Source organism: Dermochelys coriacea, chromosome 6 (assembly GCF_009764565.3).
Source record: "Dermochelys coriacea isolate rDerCor1 chromosome 6, rDerCor1.pri.v4, whole genome shotgun sequence".
Lineage (NCBI taxonomy): Eukaryota > Metazoa > Chordata > Testudines > Dermochelyidae > Dermochelys > Dermochelys coriacea.
Genome location: NC_050073.1, coordinates 96,003,143 through 96,018,783, shown reverse-complemented (window position 1 = coordinate 96,018,783; position 15,641 = coordinate 96,003,143). Strand labels below are relative to the sequence as shown.

Here is a 15,641-nt window from a genome sequence, read left to right as displayed (position 1 = left end):
CTCTTTATTACTCACACTCCCTGCATCTAGTTCTGATGTTAAAAAGATAAACTCTTCAGGGCAGGGACATCATCTTTTCTGTGCCCTATGAGTGCTTCTCTGGGTGCTGTGAAATACTTAAGTTTAGGTTGAGTGCTTAAGTACAGTAGAGATGAACTCTTTTCCTATCAGCAAAATACAAGGTTATGGACATAATCTATTAAGGGAAGTGATAAAGGAAGCCATATTTCTTGCAACTTTCAAAACTAAACTGTACCATGTGCTAGAGTATGTACCACAAGGAACAATCCTGCATTGACCGAGGGGTGGCTGCATGACTTACTAGCTTTCTTCCATCTCTGACTTCTATCTTGCAACCCAAGTTTTGACTTTCTTTGATTTGTGGGTTTGTGTCAGATCCTTATGGATTAGGATTATAAATGTTCTCTGTGCATAGCAGTATGGTAGTCACTTCATTGTGGGTTATATTGTATTACAAAAACTTGCAGGGAAGCATAACAAGTTGAGACTTTTTTCCCCACACAATTTCAGAGTTATGGTTTTTATATTTTTTTCATTAGATGCATAGTTTCTCTCTCCAGTTGATCACTGGAAATCTTGATAAAACAAGGAAGGGTAACTGGAATAATTGCTAGGGAGAGGACCTGATTTTACTCACATTGGTGTAAATTAGGAGCAACTCCATTTAAGATTTATTGAATTACACCGTTGAGATCAGAATCTGTTGCATATTGAGAAGAAGCAGAGGGTGAATTTTTAGAGCTGGCTTCAGGGTCATGGCCCTGATTCTCCACACATACAAATATTATGTAATAATAATATTATTTCAACCAGTGAAAATATTAACTTTGTTAACTTCAGTGGCAGTACCTCCTGATTTACACTGGTGTACATGAGAGAAGAATTAGGTCCAATATCTGTGTCAGTACAAAATAATGGTGAAAGCTGAATAGTGAAAGACATGTACACATCTTATTCCAGCGTCTGGAATTTCTCTAAGGCAGTTGTATATGAAGAAGAAAAAACATCTTAAAGGGGAAAAATATATATGTGGATGAGTTTCCTTAGCAGTGTCTCTCTAACATAACAAAGTTCTTTAGTCATTTGCACAGAAAGAGGGGAGATTACTTTAAAAATGTCTATCAGGAGGCAGTGTGTTATGTTAGCCAAAGCAGGATTGGCAATGGGGATTCAGAACTGTGGAACGTTACTCCTGATTGCCAGAGACTGACTGTGACCTAGACACAGGTTTGGTCTACACTACCAACTTATGTTGGCATAACTACGTAGCAGCTGCCACTATCGCACTGTAAATGGAGACAAGCCCTAAATCACTTCACCTCTTTGCCTTGGATCACCCATCTGTAAAATGAGAATAATACTGATCTCAGGTGTGGGGAGGGGAGGGGGAATGAGTTTATGCTTAATTAATTAATATTTGTAAAGAACAAGTAGGTCCTTACATGCAAGATACTATGTAAATACAGTGTGTTGTTTTTACTATGGCTCAATTGTTGCTCTTCGAGCAGTCCCGCTCAATCACACTCTGCTTCCTGGTTCCCCTTCCTCGGGGTGGAAGTACCCTAACACCAGACCTGACACAGATTACTTCTTCCATGCAGCTGTGCTGGACAGCGTATTGGCTGGGGTTGGGGGAAACTCCCACTCAGACCCCACCCATCAGCCCAGGGAGTGGGGTGGTGTTCCTGCTATCTTCACCCTCACATAATGTTGGCAGTCAGGATGGAGTTTGTAAAGGGGTCCTTTTGCCCTCCTTCTCCCTTGTGCTTTGGGTGTTGAGGACCAGGTTGTGAGCCATCTAAGTAAGAAAACAATGCCCTAATTACTGAAGTTAGGGCAGAGCAATTCTGAATTTTCAAACTATTGGACTTTCAGTGTTCAAATGTGAAACATTCAGTTTAAAAATATTTTTGGAGTGTTACTTTGGTATTGGAAATAAGAGTATTGGTGCAGTGTGAAATGTTACTTTCATAACAGGAAAAAAGAAAAGGAGTACTTGTGACACCTTAGAGACTAACAAATTTATTTGAGCATAAGCTTTCGTGAGCTACAGCTCACTTCATCGGATGCGCTTATGCTCAAATAAATTTGATAGTCTCCAAGGTGCCACAAGTACTCCTTTTCTTTTTTTGCGAATACAGACTAACACAGCTGCTACTCTGAAACCTTTCATAACCGGATCTTTAAATAAGATAGGAGCAAGTAATAAGAAATATGCAACAGAAAACAATCCTAGCATATAGGCTGAATGGATTACCTATCAATCAAGAACTTCTACCATTAGGTGGTTGTCATTCTTTTTTTTTTTTTTCTTTCTTTTTTTATTTTTAATCAGAGGCTCAGAAATCCATTAACACCAATTCAACCAGTGAAAATATGTGTGTTCATTATGGCTTTGGCTCGTTATTGTTTCCTCCCCTCCCCCCCCAGTCCCTATTGCTCTGTTCCACCCAACCTTTCGGGTATCTTGTATGCTGATATCACCTGGCCAGTTATGTAGTGGTGCTGTTACATGACAATTCAGAAAGTATTGCGAAACAAAGGCATTGGCAGCAATGACATAATTAATATAAGCTGAAGTAATTTCCAGTAGGGATAAGGAGGTTTTAGTACCATTATACAAAGCACTGGTGAGACCTCACCTAGAATACTGTGTGTAGTTCTGGTCTCCCGTGTTGAAAAAGGATGAATTCAAACTGGAGCAGGTACAGAGAAAGGCTACTAGGATGATCCGAGGAATGGAAAACTTGTCTTATGAAAGGAGACTTAAGGAGCTTGGCTTGTTTAGCCTAACTAAAAGAAGGTTGAGGGGAGATATGATTGCTCTCTATAAATATATCAGAGGGATAAATACAGGAGAGGGAGAGGAATTATTTCAGCTCAGCACCAATGTGGACACAAGAACAAATGGGTATAAACTGGTCACCAGGAAGTTTAGACTTGAAATCAGACGAAGGTTTCTAACCATCAGAGGAATGAAGTTTTGGAATAGCCTTCCAAGGGAAGCAGTGGGGGCAAAAGATCTATCTGGTTTTAAGATTCTACTCTATAAGTTTATGGAGGAGATGGTATGATGGGATAATGGGATTTTGGTAAGTAATTGATCTTTAAATATTCAGGGTAAATAGGCCTAATCCCCTGAGATGGAATATTAGATGGATGGGATCTGAGTTACCCAGGAAAGAATTTTCTGTAGTATCTGGCTGGTGAATCTTGCCCATATGCTCAGGGTTTAGCTGATCGCCATATTTGGGGTTGGGAAGGAATTTTCCTCCAGGGCAGATTGGAGAGGCCCTGGAGGTTTTTCACCTTTCTCTGTAGCATGGGGCACGGGTCACTTGAGGGAGGCTTCTCTGCTCCTTGAAGTCTTTAAACCACGATTTAAAGACTTCAATAGCTCAGACATAGGTGAGGTTTTTCGTAGGAGTGGGTGGGTGAGATTCTGTGGCCTGCGCTGTGCAGGAGGTCGGACTAGATGATCAGAATGGTCCCTTCTGACCTTAGTATCTATGAATCTATGATTGAATTTGGAATGATGATGTTTTCAATATACCAGCTACTGCATATTTGAAATTAAAGATAAGGTCCCTGGATCTTTTCCATACTCAGGCAAGTAGTCTCGTTGAACACTTTTCAGGATCAGATCCTTACTTAAACCCAAGCTTAACAAAACTGGCAATGGTGGGGAAAGAAATGGGCTGCAAACAGGGAGCTGGTCCTAAAGAGAGAGCAATATTGCTACCGGGGTGACATTTCTCAAAAGGATAGCAGGATTTTATTTTGCATCTTTCATGTTTCTAAATGGGTTTTACAAACTTTCTCCTCTTGTTGAAAGGCTTCATGAAAAGGTTGTGTGTAAAGGGAGGGCTGACAGGCAGAGGGGTAATCTCACACTGTTCCAGATGGTCAGCATAGAAGACGGTGAGATGAGAAGGGGTATAGATATGAAGAGAACAATTAAGAGGAAAGCATGAAAGGTTGGGAGGGGGGAGGGAGATACTCATGAGAGCAGAAATGTAAGCAGAGGTTGGGTTAGGCAGAATCTACCATCTGAAACACAGAGTCTTGAGCTTGATACAGATGGGGAGTAGAAGCTATTGAAGGAATTTGATTAGGAGAATCATGATCTGAGAGGAGAAGAAAAAAAAGCTCTTCATAGCATTATTTTGTATGACTTACAGTGGAGCAAGATGAGAACTGGCCAACAAAAGAGCTTGGAATAGCCAGAGTGAGAGAGGACCACGGTTTTAGCCATACGACTGGAGAGGAATTGACTGATTTTTCAAGGGTGTAAAGACAGAAACAGGGTTTTTCAGTGGGCTGGATATGAGGGGATAGGAAAAAGAAAGGAGTGAGAGGAGAGAATGTCAGGTTTGAGTAGCAGCCGTGTTAGTCTGTATTCGCAAAAAGAAAAGGAGTACTTGTGGCACCTTAAAGACTAACAAATTTATTTGAGCATAAGTTTTTGTGAGCTACAGCTCGCTTCATCGGATGTGACACTGCAGCTCCGAACAGAGGTGGAGCAAGGAAGGAAGAGTTGGGTGCTGATTTTTTCCCCTTGTTTTGTTTGAATTGCCAGTATGTTGGCCTTGAAGTTTCATGAAGTTCTTTAGGCAACACTTGTAACCCATTAACATAAATTCCTCCATATCCCTTGAGGCTGTTGTCCTTGGGAAGCTTCATTCAAAGGATTGTTGATATGATAGAATTTGTTGCTCTGAAGTGAAGGGGACTTTGCATTTTAAAAAAACAGTACCACATAACATGCACCCCTCTCCTATACTGTGTATCCATGCTCCTTGTTGAAAAGCCATGTTGATATGTGACAGTTTTATCTGTTGCTTCAGGCTATGTTGCTCTTTTGGGTTTTTTCCTAATCTTACATCTGAATTTTCCTTGAGCTTTACTCTACTAGTCTTATATTATTTCACTGATAATCAAGCCCCTTTAAACAGGCACTGATTACACAGATTTGGTCCAAAATTTTACATTTTGTAAAAGCAAGCTTGCTTTTGTAAAATCCCAACAGTTGTTTTAAACAAATAAACATTCCATTGCAGTGTTTGTAACCTAAACATTAGAGCACTGAGAATATGGACACGAAAACGATTATGCAGTGAAACTGACTTCATTGATTTTCCTATTTTGGGGGAGAGTGCGAAAAGTAGACCAGTATAAACAGTAAAAAGTAACTTTTTTAAAAAATTATTTCGGTTATGATAACTGAAAGTCAACTTCCAAACCAGACTAAAGTTAGTCACCGAAAGCTATATTTGGACATGTAAATATAAGTGACCTGTTGTCCAGAAGTGCTAAAAACCAAAGGTGGGTAGAAGCCAGTGACAGGATTTGATTAGGGATTAACATGCTCTAAACAGAAGGGAAAAGATTATTTTCACAGCAATGTTCTGTGTGGTTTGGACTCGAAGCAAGGTGAGAATCAGGATGCCATTTAGGAAGAGATGGTAATCAAGATGGGATAGGACCATAGCTTGAAGTCAATAGGAACAGTTAATGCTCAGTACCTAAGAAAATCAGGTCACCTTAGTTTAAGTGCCTAAGTATATATTTAGGTGCCTAACTTTAGGCATCCACTTTTGAAAATGTTGACATACGCTGGCAATAGTAATAAATGTTTCTTTTAAAGAATATTTTATTTTTAGATTGCCAGTCTCCATTCAATTAGAATAAAATGAAAAGTCTTTAAAAATAAAAAGCAATTAGAGGACATGCACAATAATAATAATGGCAATTGAATGAGTCCATCCACAGCTTTGGGAGGGTAATGGGAAAATGATTTATTAAAGGAAAAGGGATGAGAAAAGGAAAAATCGGGGCTAAATAGGGATACTTTACTGAGAGACAAAGTTAGATTGGTAAAGGCTACTGTTCCATTCTGAGATGGCCCCAGTTGTGGTGCCAGTATTGTAACGGATTGTTGTTGCTATTGAAAATACACCCCCACCGTCCACACACACGTGCACAAAGTGAAATCTGGAGTAGTTTTCCCTATTGCTTTGAAAACACCTCAAGTGCTTTTGATCAATTTGCATGTAGACTTTCTAGTTTTGCAATTTAAATGATAAAGACTAGATGGTGACTTGCACTATGTGCTTTTGATGGCACATAATGGGGAGTAAGAACCTCCTCTTAAAATCCTGCATGGGACAACCAGGACTTGGGTCCAGTTGCACAGAGTAAGCAAGTGCTGTGCACCCACTATGTACAGACACTCCTCAGAGAACATCGGGGAGTGGGCAGAGCCAGAGGGCATGTCTTCGTTGGCAACGTTAAAGTGCTGTGTGGCGCTTTAATGTGGCTTGTGTAGTTACGGCATAGCAGTGGGAGAGAGCTCTCCCAGCGCTCTTAAAAAAAAAAAAAAAAAAAAAAAAAAAAACACCACCTCCATGAGGGGCGTAGCTCCCAGCCATAGGAGCACAGCTCCCAGCACTGGTGCACTGTCTACACTGGCAGGTTACAGCGCTGAAACTTGCAGCGTTCAGGAAGGTATTTTTTCACACCCCTGAGCGAGAAAGTTGCAGTGCTGTAAAGTGTCAGTGTAGACAAGTCCTTAGTTCTGTCATTCCAAATATTCTTCTGGTCAGAACAGCTGAGGTAGTGTTGCAGCTGTCGTGATTTGTTCCTAATATAGGCCAGAAAGAATACAAAAATATATCCTTGAAATCCTCCCTCTCTCATTTTTACTTCAAAATAGTGACAGTAGACGTCACGCAAGTGTGATGAAAAGTATTTACTTCTAGCACAAAACCTTGTGGGCCAAAGCCACAGTCTGATTTTTAGGGATTTGTAATTCAGCTGAATTCCAAAGAAACTTTGTTGTCCAAATAGTCAGTACTTGTATAATTAGTTGTCCTAGTCTTTTCTTGAATAGGATAGGACCCAACGAAGATGGAAGATCACTGTTCAAATAGCGTACAATGATAAAAAGTTATGACTTGCGGATATAACGGCTTATAATATGGCTTGTATTTTGGTTACAATATGTTCTTCCTAAAGTATTTGCCATTTTTGCCTTAGATAAATTTTACTTCAGTAATTGCAATGTTACCTAAATTTTCCTGTTTACTGTAGGATGTTAAGGAATTGACTATGGCAATTAGAAAATTTGAGGGTGACCTCTATGAACCAAGTTAATAGTGGTTGCCATTAAATATTTTGCAATCTTTACTTCGCATATAGAATAATGTGAATAGCACTTTAATGTTAACTATGAACAAAGGTTTTTATGAAGATTTTAAAGGTGAGCGCTGTATTAGACATTCTTATTTAACGTTTTCTAATTTTATTTTGAAGCGCTTAATATAAAAAGTGCTGCTTAAAAATTTTTTTCTAAATGTTTAAAAAATTTTCTTTTAGTTCCCCCTGGAGTGATACAAAATGGAGCTCGTGTTCTGAGTAGAGGAATGTTCCCAGGAGTTAGGCCATTGCCAATCAACCCTATTGGAAGCATGGCTGCTGCAGTAAGGTAAGAGTATATAGGTACAGAACCAGCGTTAAAGAAACTAATTATTAGACAATGGATATACTCTGGATATGCAAGGATTGTCGTCAAAAGTCTTGACACTTGTTTTTATTTCTGAGATTAGATGAGAGGACATAGTGGGCTTTTTAATTTTCTTTTTAGTACATGTCCTCCTGGATCACCATTCTTTGTATGACAGGTGTCTCATGAACAACTGTCTGTTGCACCCTGGCTTCTCTGAAAAGCAGGACTGAACATTCATCAACGGATTTGCAGGTTATGGTGACAGCTTAGTGCGGCCAGCTCTTTTTCTTGCTACAAGAAAATTGTTCTGTTGTGTTTCCATTTATAACAAAACCATTTAGCCAAATATTTAGCCTAAATCTTTTCCTAGAGTTAAATATCAGACACCAGAATATTAATACTTAAATTCTGAGGGTTTGTAAACATTATAGCTATCATTATTAACTTTGTGATGTACAATCTGAAGTCCTTTTAGTGCATGGTTCACTTGCAGGAGTATTTTGAAATGTTCAAGAATGGAATGTTGTTTTTAAGCCATGAAATTAGGACTGTATCTTCAGAAGGGAGGACAATACGAGATGCATAAGAAAAGTCCGGTAATACTGAGGGCTCTGATTCAGTGGTTTGCTTTACTTCGTGAAAACTAACTCCATTTGAGACAACAGAGTTATATCATGGAAGAATTTGGCCAGATGTGTTGCTATTGTCCTTCTCTTCCAGTGTTCTCAATATCTACAAAAAATGCTTCCACTGCATACCAGTTGGGTGCCCTGGGTGGACTTCCATAATTTGTGCTGATTCTGGTGTGGAGAGGACCATTCAGGCTACATCATCTTAGTTACATCAATTAGTTATTGATGATATTCTTTTAAAACATAGAATCCAGTCTAAATGGAGAGGAAAGACATACAAGTGAAAGTGGTGCTCCTGAGCTCATTCTCCCCATCAACTTATGGCCATTGTTTGAACAACATGGATATTATTTCAGAATCAGAGGAAGCTTTGTGGGGGAAAAAGGGGATATCTCCAAAGAAACATGTCTCCCTCTCGTACCACCACCACCACCACTTGAAGACTTCTACAGTTTTGCTCCCAATATTGCCATGCTATGCAGGGCAGCATATAGCTTAAATTTTTTGTTGTCAGAGAGGCTCACCACCCGCAGTCCTCCTGCTGTTCCTGCTTCTAACAGGTGGAATAGTGTCTTTACCCTGATGAATGGTAATGAAGACTAAAGGGGGGGGCTGGGAGTTGGGGCATGGGATGGGGGCAGGGCGTGGGCTTTGGGAGGGAGTTTGGATGTGGGAGGGGGCTCGGCAAGGGATTGGGGCACAGGAGGGGATTTGAGGTGCTGGATCCGGGTGGCGCTCACCTTGGATGGCTCCCCAGAAGCAGCGACATGTCCCTGCTGCTCCTAGGCGGAGGTGCGGCCAGGCAGCTTTGCACGCAGGCACCACCCCGGCAGCTCCCATTGGCCATGGTTCCCAGCCAATGGGAGCTGCAGAGCCAGCACTCGGGGTGGGGGCAGCACACGGAGCCCCCATGGCCATTCCTTCACCTAGGAGCAGCAGGGACATGTTGCAGTTTCCGGGGAGCCACGCAGCGCCAGGTAAGGAGCCTGCCGGCCCCACCCCAACTGGACTTTTAATGGAAATTATCAGAAATGCCAGGTTCTAGAGCTTTATAGTTGGTAAAGTGATGGATAACACAGCTTTTACTGTATTGATAATGGGAGCTTCAGTCTAGGAGACAAAGATATAAAATGTTGAACCTAGACAAATTTAGAATGGAAATAAAGCACAGTATTTTTAGTAGTGAAGGGAATTCATCACAATCCTTGCTAAATTGTTCCAGAGGCTGATTTTCTGTCACTGGCAATTTTTAAATCAAGATTGGATGTTTTTTTCTATAATGTGTGCTCTAGTTTAAACAGGACTTAATTCAGGAATGTCCTATAGTCTGTGTTATACAGGAGATTAAATTAGATGATCATAGAATCTTGATCTGGTCTCAGAATTTTATAGATTCTATCTTAAGAAAATGACACCAGTATTCTAAGAGCCTACTGCATGCATCCGATGAAGTGAGCTGTAGCTCACGAAATTTTATGCTCAAAAAAATTTGTTAGTCTCTAAGGTGCCACAAGTACTCCTTTTCTTTTTGTGGATACAGACTAACATGGCTGCTACTCTGAAAAGAGCCTAGAGTTGCTACAGATTCTACACAAAGATATGGAGTAGAGGGTCTAATAGATATTTTCCTTCTCTAAAAGTATGTGGTTCTGTTGGCTCTTAAATGATGTGTGGTTCTTTCTACTCCTCTTCCTGGCTGCCCCATTGGCTATAGGTTCTGTTGCATATTTAATTATCCTGCAAAAGTGAGGAAATGCCATTTGTTTGTAATAGCTTGATCTCAGCACAACTATGATTTGCATCATGAGAAAGTATGATACGTGTCCTTAAATTCCAGTGCATGTATTTAATCCTTTTATTTTAGGATAGTCTGGATTATCCACAGATGCAGATTTTGTATTTCACTTTCACATCAAATCCATTCAGTGCTGTGAGAGCTAATTAGGATCACAGACTTTTTTTAAAAAAAGGGGGGGGGGGCAGGGATCTGAAGATACTTTATTGAAGTACCAAAAAGAACCAATGTCTTGTCTATCTGATATGACAGAAATTACCCTATCCTCTGTGGAAGAGAAGAGCCTTCATGAAGGATCCACTGGACTGTAAAACATAGAAAAGCCTGAGGGGAATGTCGATGGTTTCAAGGATGTTCTTTCACACAGTAACTTGTGCAGCTTTTGTATCCACATGCGCTAATCTGTCAATACCTTTTTGGTGTTGAAGTGCCCAGTACCAAATACCCCATTACAGGTTCAGTATGACAGCTACCTTTTAGAGAGTGGCTATTACCTGCCCAGGCTTTGGTTATTCAGTCCAAAACTGCATTAGCTTTCTTTGCTTCCGTATCAAATGACACACATGCTATCTATGTCTGTGCAGTCATAGCATATATCTGTCTACAATCACCACATGATCTCTCTTGGTATGACAGTTTTCACATTTTTTCCTTCCTGGTTGAATTTTGTTTTGTTACTTCCTTTCTACAATCTAACTTCTGTTGATCTTTGTATTATTTCTCTGTCTGCACTTTAAGTTTGCAGATCTAAACAGTTTAGGAATTCGGTTTAGGAACAGGTGACATTAGGAATACATAATCTGCAATCTCCCCGATTGAGGATAAAAGGTTAACGGGTCAAAGTACAGACATTGAGATATGGGATTATGTTGTTCATATAATGGCTATGTTCAGGTGTGAAGTATAATGAGTGGATACGATAATGAGGATGGATTTACCCTCATTTGGTGAGATTTTTGTAGAATGGATTGATCACAAGGAGGTAAGACTTTCAGCAAATTGCCCTGTTGTTTGGGCAGCCGTTAGCATCAGGTTATAGTCACCAAAAGTTAGATTTTGTGTTGCCATTGCTATTGAAGCTGGATAATTGATTATTCAAGATCCTTTCTGTGGAAGACGCCAAATCCTAACTAAGCATTGACCTAACACGTTTAAATAACTTTGGCTTCTGATGTATTACCTCGCACCAATTCCATCCAATTGAGCAATTTACTGAACTATGGCTTTTTAATGTGGGAAGTGAATGGGTTGCAGTGTTTCCCAGTTTTACACAATCTACTATTTACTTGCCTACTTTTCCCTGCAGGAAGAACAAATTAGGAAGCAATCTCACATAATCACTTCACCTTTTGTATACAAAATAAGGTGCGACTGAACAGAATTGTTTGAATAAAATACCCTATTGAAAAAATATTGAAATCAAGACACATCCACCACTTTACATGAATAAAGATTAGCCATTGAGGAGACAATCATTATGTTGTAGTGCATTTGGCTTAAATCTCATAAATAGATCTTTTGTTCCAGACTGATCTGTAAATGGAAAAAAGCATCCTATGCTATTTTAGTTTATGAATCATCGTCTGTTGCTAAATCTCCACAACAGAACGTAGCTGGATGTGTTTTGACAGTAGTTCTTAGTTACTTTATTCACAGCACTTTTAGCTTGTTTGCCACCACTGTTTTCCACATTGTGGCTGACAAGTCAAGGTGCCAGCAGAAAATAGCTGGGTGAAATACGATACCAATGCTGCTCAGAGTGTAGGATGTTTTAAAATGTCTCCAGTCTCCAATATGGGAACCATTGTATTATTCAATTTTAGTGTACCCCAGCATTGTGGCATCATCTGAGCACAGTTAAAAACAAGCACAGTGACATTCTGGCCTCCAAGCACATACTTTCTTTAACATTTTTGTAAACAGAAAAATCAAGTCACACCTTAGAGTAGGCAAAGGCTTGACTGATGATTTGAAGATTAAGCTCTGACTACCTGAAGAAGCAAATCCCATAGTCTTGGACTCCCGTCCACACCTTCCATTGGAATGTCCAGCCTAAAGTCCTCATGAGAGCACAGTTTAGGACCTGTTAGTAGAAGCACCTAATCAGTCAAGATAATGTATAGGAAGAGATGTTCTATCCTAGGTAATCAGGTCCCTCATCATCATACTAGCTCTTACATAGTGCGTATCCTCAATAGATATCGGAGTGCTTTACAAAGGAGATCAGTATCATTATTCCCATTGTACAGCTGTAGATCTTTTCTGGGTACAGACAATGCCTAGAATGGCACATGGAAAATGTCGCTCCATGGGTGGTTTATTTACACCCCTGAGCAACATAAGTTCTGCTGTCATAAACTGTAGTGTGCACATAGCCTTAGAGCCCAAACCTAGTTTGTCTGTGAAGGAACATGGTGGTAAGGAATGGTGTCCCTGTCTCGCATGCTGGTTTGTTTTATTTATTTGCTTTTCTGAATCAGTCATTCAAGCAATAATAACTAAATGAACAGAAATAAATGTAGTATGCAGCATACGTGCCAAGACATAAGCAGAGTTATGCACCCACACCATCCGTGAATGACTGTAGGTTGTCTGCGTAAAGGAGCTGGAATGTATTTCCATATAGATTTTCTTAATTTTGTTTATTACTAGAACAATCTGTTTAATACCAAAAAAAAAAAAAAAATCCAGGTGGCACTGCAGGCCCATTTCCTGCTGTATTATGCATAATGAGTTATTTTGTGGAGCTGAAGGAGGTGTTCCTTTTACAAAAATATTTGACTGCTGAATTTAACTTGCCTCCTTCTTCAACATGAAAGGGGCCACATTTATTTTAACTCTAAATCTGATATTGATATAGACAAAGCATTCTTATTGTGAGGACAATTTAGATTTTCATAAAGCCTTTGACAAGGTCCATCACCAAAGGCTCTTATCAAAGCAAGCTATCTTGGGATAAGAGGGAAGGTTCTCTTATGGATCAGTAACTGGTTTAAAAGATATAAAACAAAGGATAGGAATAAATGGTCAATTTTCAGAATGGAGAGAGGTAAATAGTGGTGTGCCCCAGGGGTCTGTACTGGGACAAGTTCTAGTCAACATATTTATAAATGATCTGGAAAAAATGAATGAACAGTGAGGTGACAAAATTTGCAGATGATACAAAACTATTCAAGATGGTTAAGACCAAAGCAGACAGCAAAGCGTTACAAAGGGATCTCACAAAATTGGGTGGCTGGGCAACAAAATGGCAGATGAAATTCAGTGTTGATAAAGCAAAGTAATGCACATGAGAAAACGTAATCCCAACGATACATATAAAATGATGCGGTCTAAATTAGCTGTTCCCACTCAAGAAAGAGATCTTGGAGTTACCCTGATAGTTCTCTGAAAACATCCACTTGATGTGCTGCGGCAGTCACTAGCAATGTTAGGAATCATTAGGAAAAGGACAGATAAGACACAAAATATCGTATTGCCTCTATATAAATCTATGGTATGCCCACATCTTGAATACTGCATGCCGATCTGGTTGCCCAGTCTCAAAAAAGATATATTGGAATAAGAAAAGATACAGAAAAGGGCAATAAAAATAAGGGTTATGGAGCAGCTTCCATATGAGGAGAGAGTAATCAGACTGGGACTTTACAGCTTGGTAAAGAGACGACTAAGGAAGGATATGATAGAGGTCTATACAATCATGATTGGTGTAGAGAAAGTAAATAAGGAAGTGTTATTTACTCCTCATAACACAAGAACTGGGGATCACCCAATGAAATTAATAGGCAGCAGGTTTAAAACAAAGTTTTTTCTTCACACAATGCACAGTCAACTTGTGGAACTCATTGCCAGAGGATTTTGTGAAGGCCAAGACTATAACAGGGTTAAAAAAGAACTAGATAAGTTCATGGAGGATAGGTCCATCAATCACTCTTAACCAGGATGGGCAGGGATGCAAAACCATGCTGTGAAGGTCCCTAGCCTCTTGTTTGCCAGAAGCTGGGAATGGGTGACAGGGGATGGATCACTTGATGATTACTTGTTCTGTTCATTCCCTCTGAAACACCTGGCATTTGCCACTGTTGGAAGACAGGATACTGGGCTAGAACAATATGTTTAATACAAAAAAAAATCCAGTTCGTATGTTTGTTAATGGATCATTACAAGATTCATATTTGCTGTAGTCCTTTGCATGTTTGTTGTTATGATAGAAAATCTCCCTGTGAGAGTTTGTCAATAGCGTAACTGACTTACCAGTGTTGACTTCTATTCAGCAACTCCTGGATAGATAGAGCCTTGCAAATCTGCGGGTATCCACAGACCATTTTTGCAGATCGGATGTGGATACACCTTTTTGTATCAGGGCAGGGCTCTATGGATAGGGTCACATCAGTCATCATACAAGTGAGCCCTACTTATTTTTAATTTGCTTTCTTGTTGTCCTGTACAGTGCTATCTAAATGACAGTTCCACCAACCTGCAAAGTAACTTGTGACTTTTCTGCAGTGTTGAGTTTACTATATGGATTATAGCAAACCTGGAAACTTCCAATGTCCAGAAGAAAAATTGACATGCCCTGTTTTCTCCTGTTCTTTTAATTGGGGTACTTTCTCAGATTCTAAAACTCTCTTACACATCTATAATGTGTTTCATTCAGAAGAATCCAAAAACAATTAAACTGATACTCCAACTATATACAGAGTTCATTTCAGCCACGTGTAAAATGCAGCCATCTCGAGTGGAATGTAGCTGGTGTTTAGAAGGAGAACTACCCAACAGTTAAGGACAGGACGTGAATAATATATATCCAGTTGAAACCATTAGAGGAATTCACATAGACAACATTTATTTACCTCTATTGGAATTTGGCCAGGAGCTTGAGAAAACATCTGTATGCTTGCATACACACACAAAAAAGGCACCTTGAGATCTTTAATGGCTTTCAATGGTTTGGACTTCAGTTTTGTCTCTTCTAGAAGATGACCCACTGCACATTGGGACCCACTAACACCATACTGGGGAAATCATTTCATTACTGTCTTGCATAGAGGAGATCCAGCCACTGTAGACTCCATCCTGCTCCAACTGTAATCAGTAACAAAACTTTTATTGATTTTCAATGAGAATGGAATCAGACTTTAAAATGGCCATCCCTTTTTCTGGCAATACCCCCGTGGTCTGACTGTGGCCTAGCCAAATTTAATTATTTGTTCTTTTTTAAAAAAAATCTTTACACTGTAGCTGTGGATTTATAAATCTTAAGTGTTTTCAAATCTAGTAAATCTAGTCCATCAGAAAAACAAAATATTTCAGTGCCAGAAGGATGAAGCAACAAAACACATCCCAGTGGTCTGTGCTACAAGCTAGAGATACAGCATGAAACAACTTGAAAAGTGCCAGTTACTAGAAAATCTGGATGAACTTTTGGGTAATTTAAAAATCTTTGTGGGGCATTGATTTTTAGTAGCATTTTTAATCACTGTGATTATGAGTTTAGCATTTTTACATATCTGTCTAAACTCCCCTTTAAAATAAAATATACTAGGCAAAATGGGCATTTTTGTTTTATTAATGCTTCAGTGGTAGAGAGGGTTGTGTTTAGAGGCCTTCTGATACACAATCTCTATGTGTACGTTATTTGTATGTGTCTTTTTTAACTGAATAGGCCCTGGCGCACACTACTATT

The 15,641-nt window shown here is 39.5% G+C and overlaps 1 protein-coding gene across 18 annotated transcripts in view; it reads left to right on the top strand.

Annotated features, from left to right (window-relative positions):
- Positions 1–15,641, top strand: part of FOXN3 (forkhead box N3) — a 321,327-nt gene that overhangs the window by 293,918 nt on the left and 11,768 nt on the right. For all 18 annotated transcript variants that reach the window (XM_043517552.1, XM_038404312.2, XM_038404317.2 and 15 more), the window contains one exon: positions 7,399–7,507. In XM_043517552.1, the coding sequence (XP_043373487.1) occupies positions 7,399–7,507 (109 nt within the window). The remainder of the gene's footprint in view (positions 1–7,398; positions 7,508–15,641) is intronic.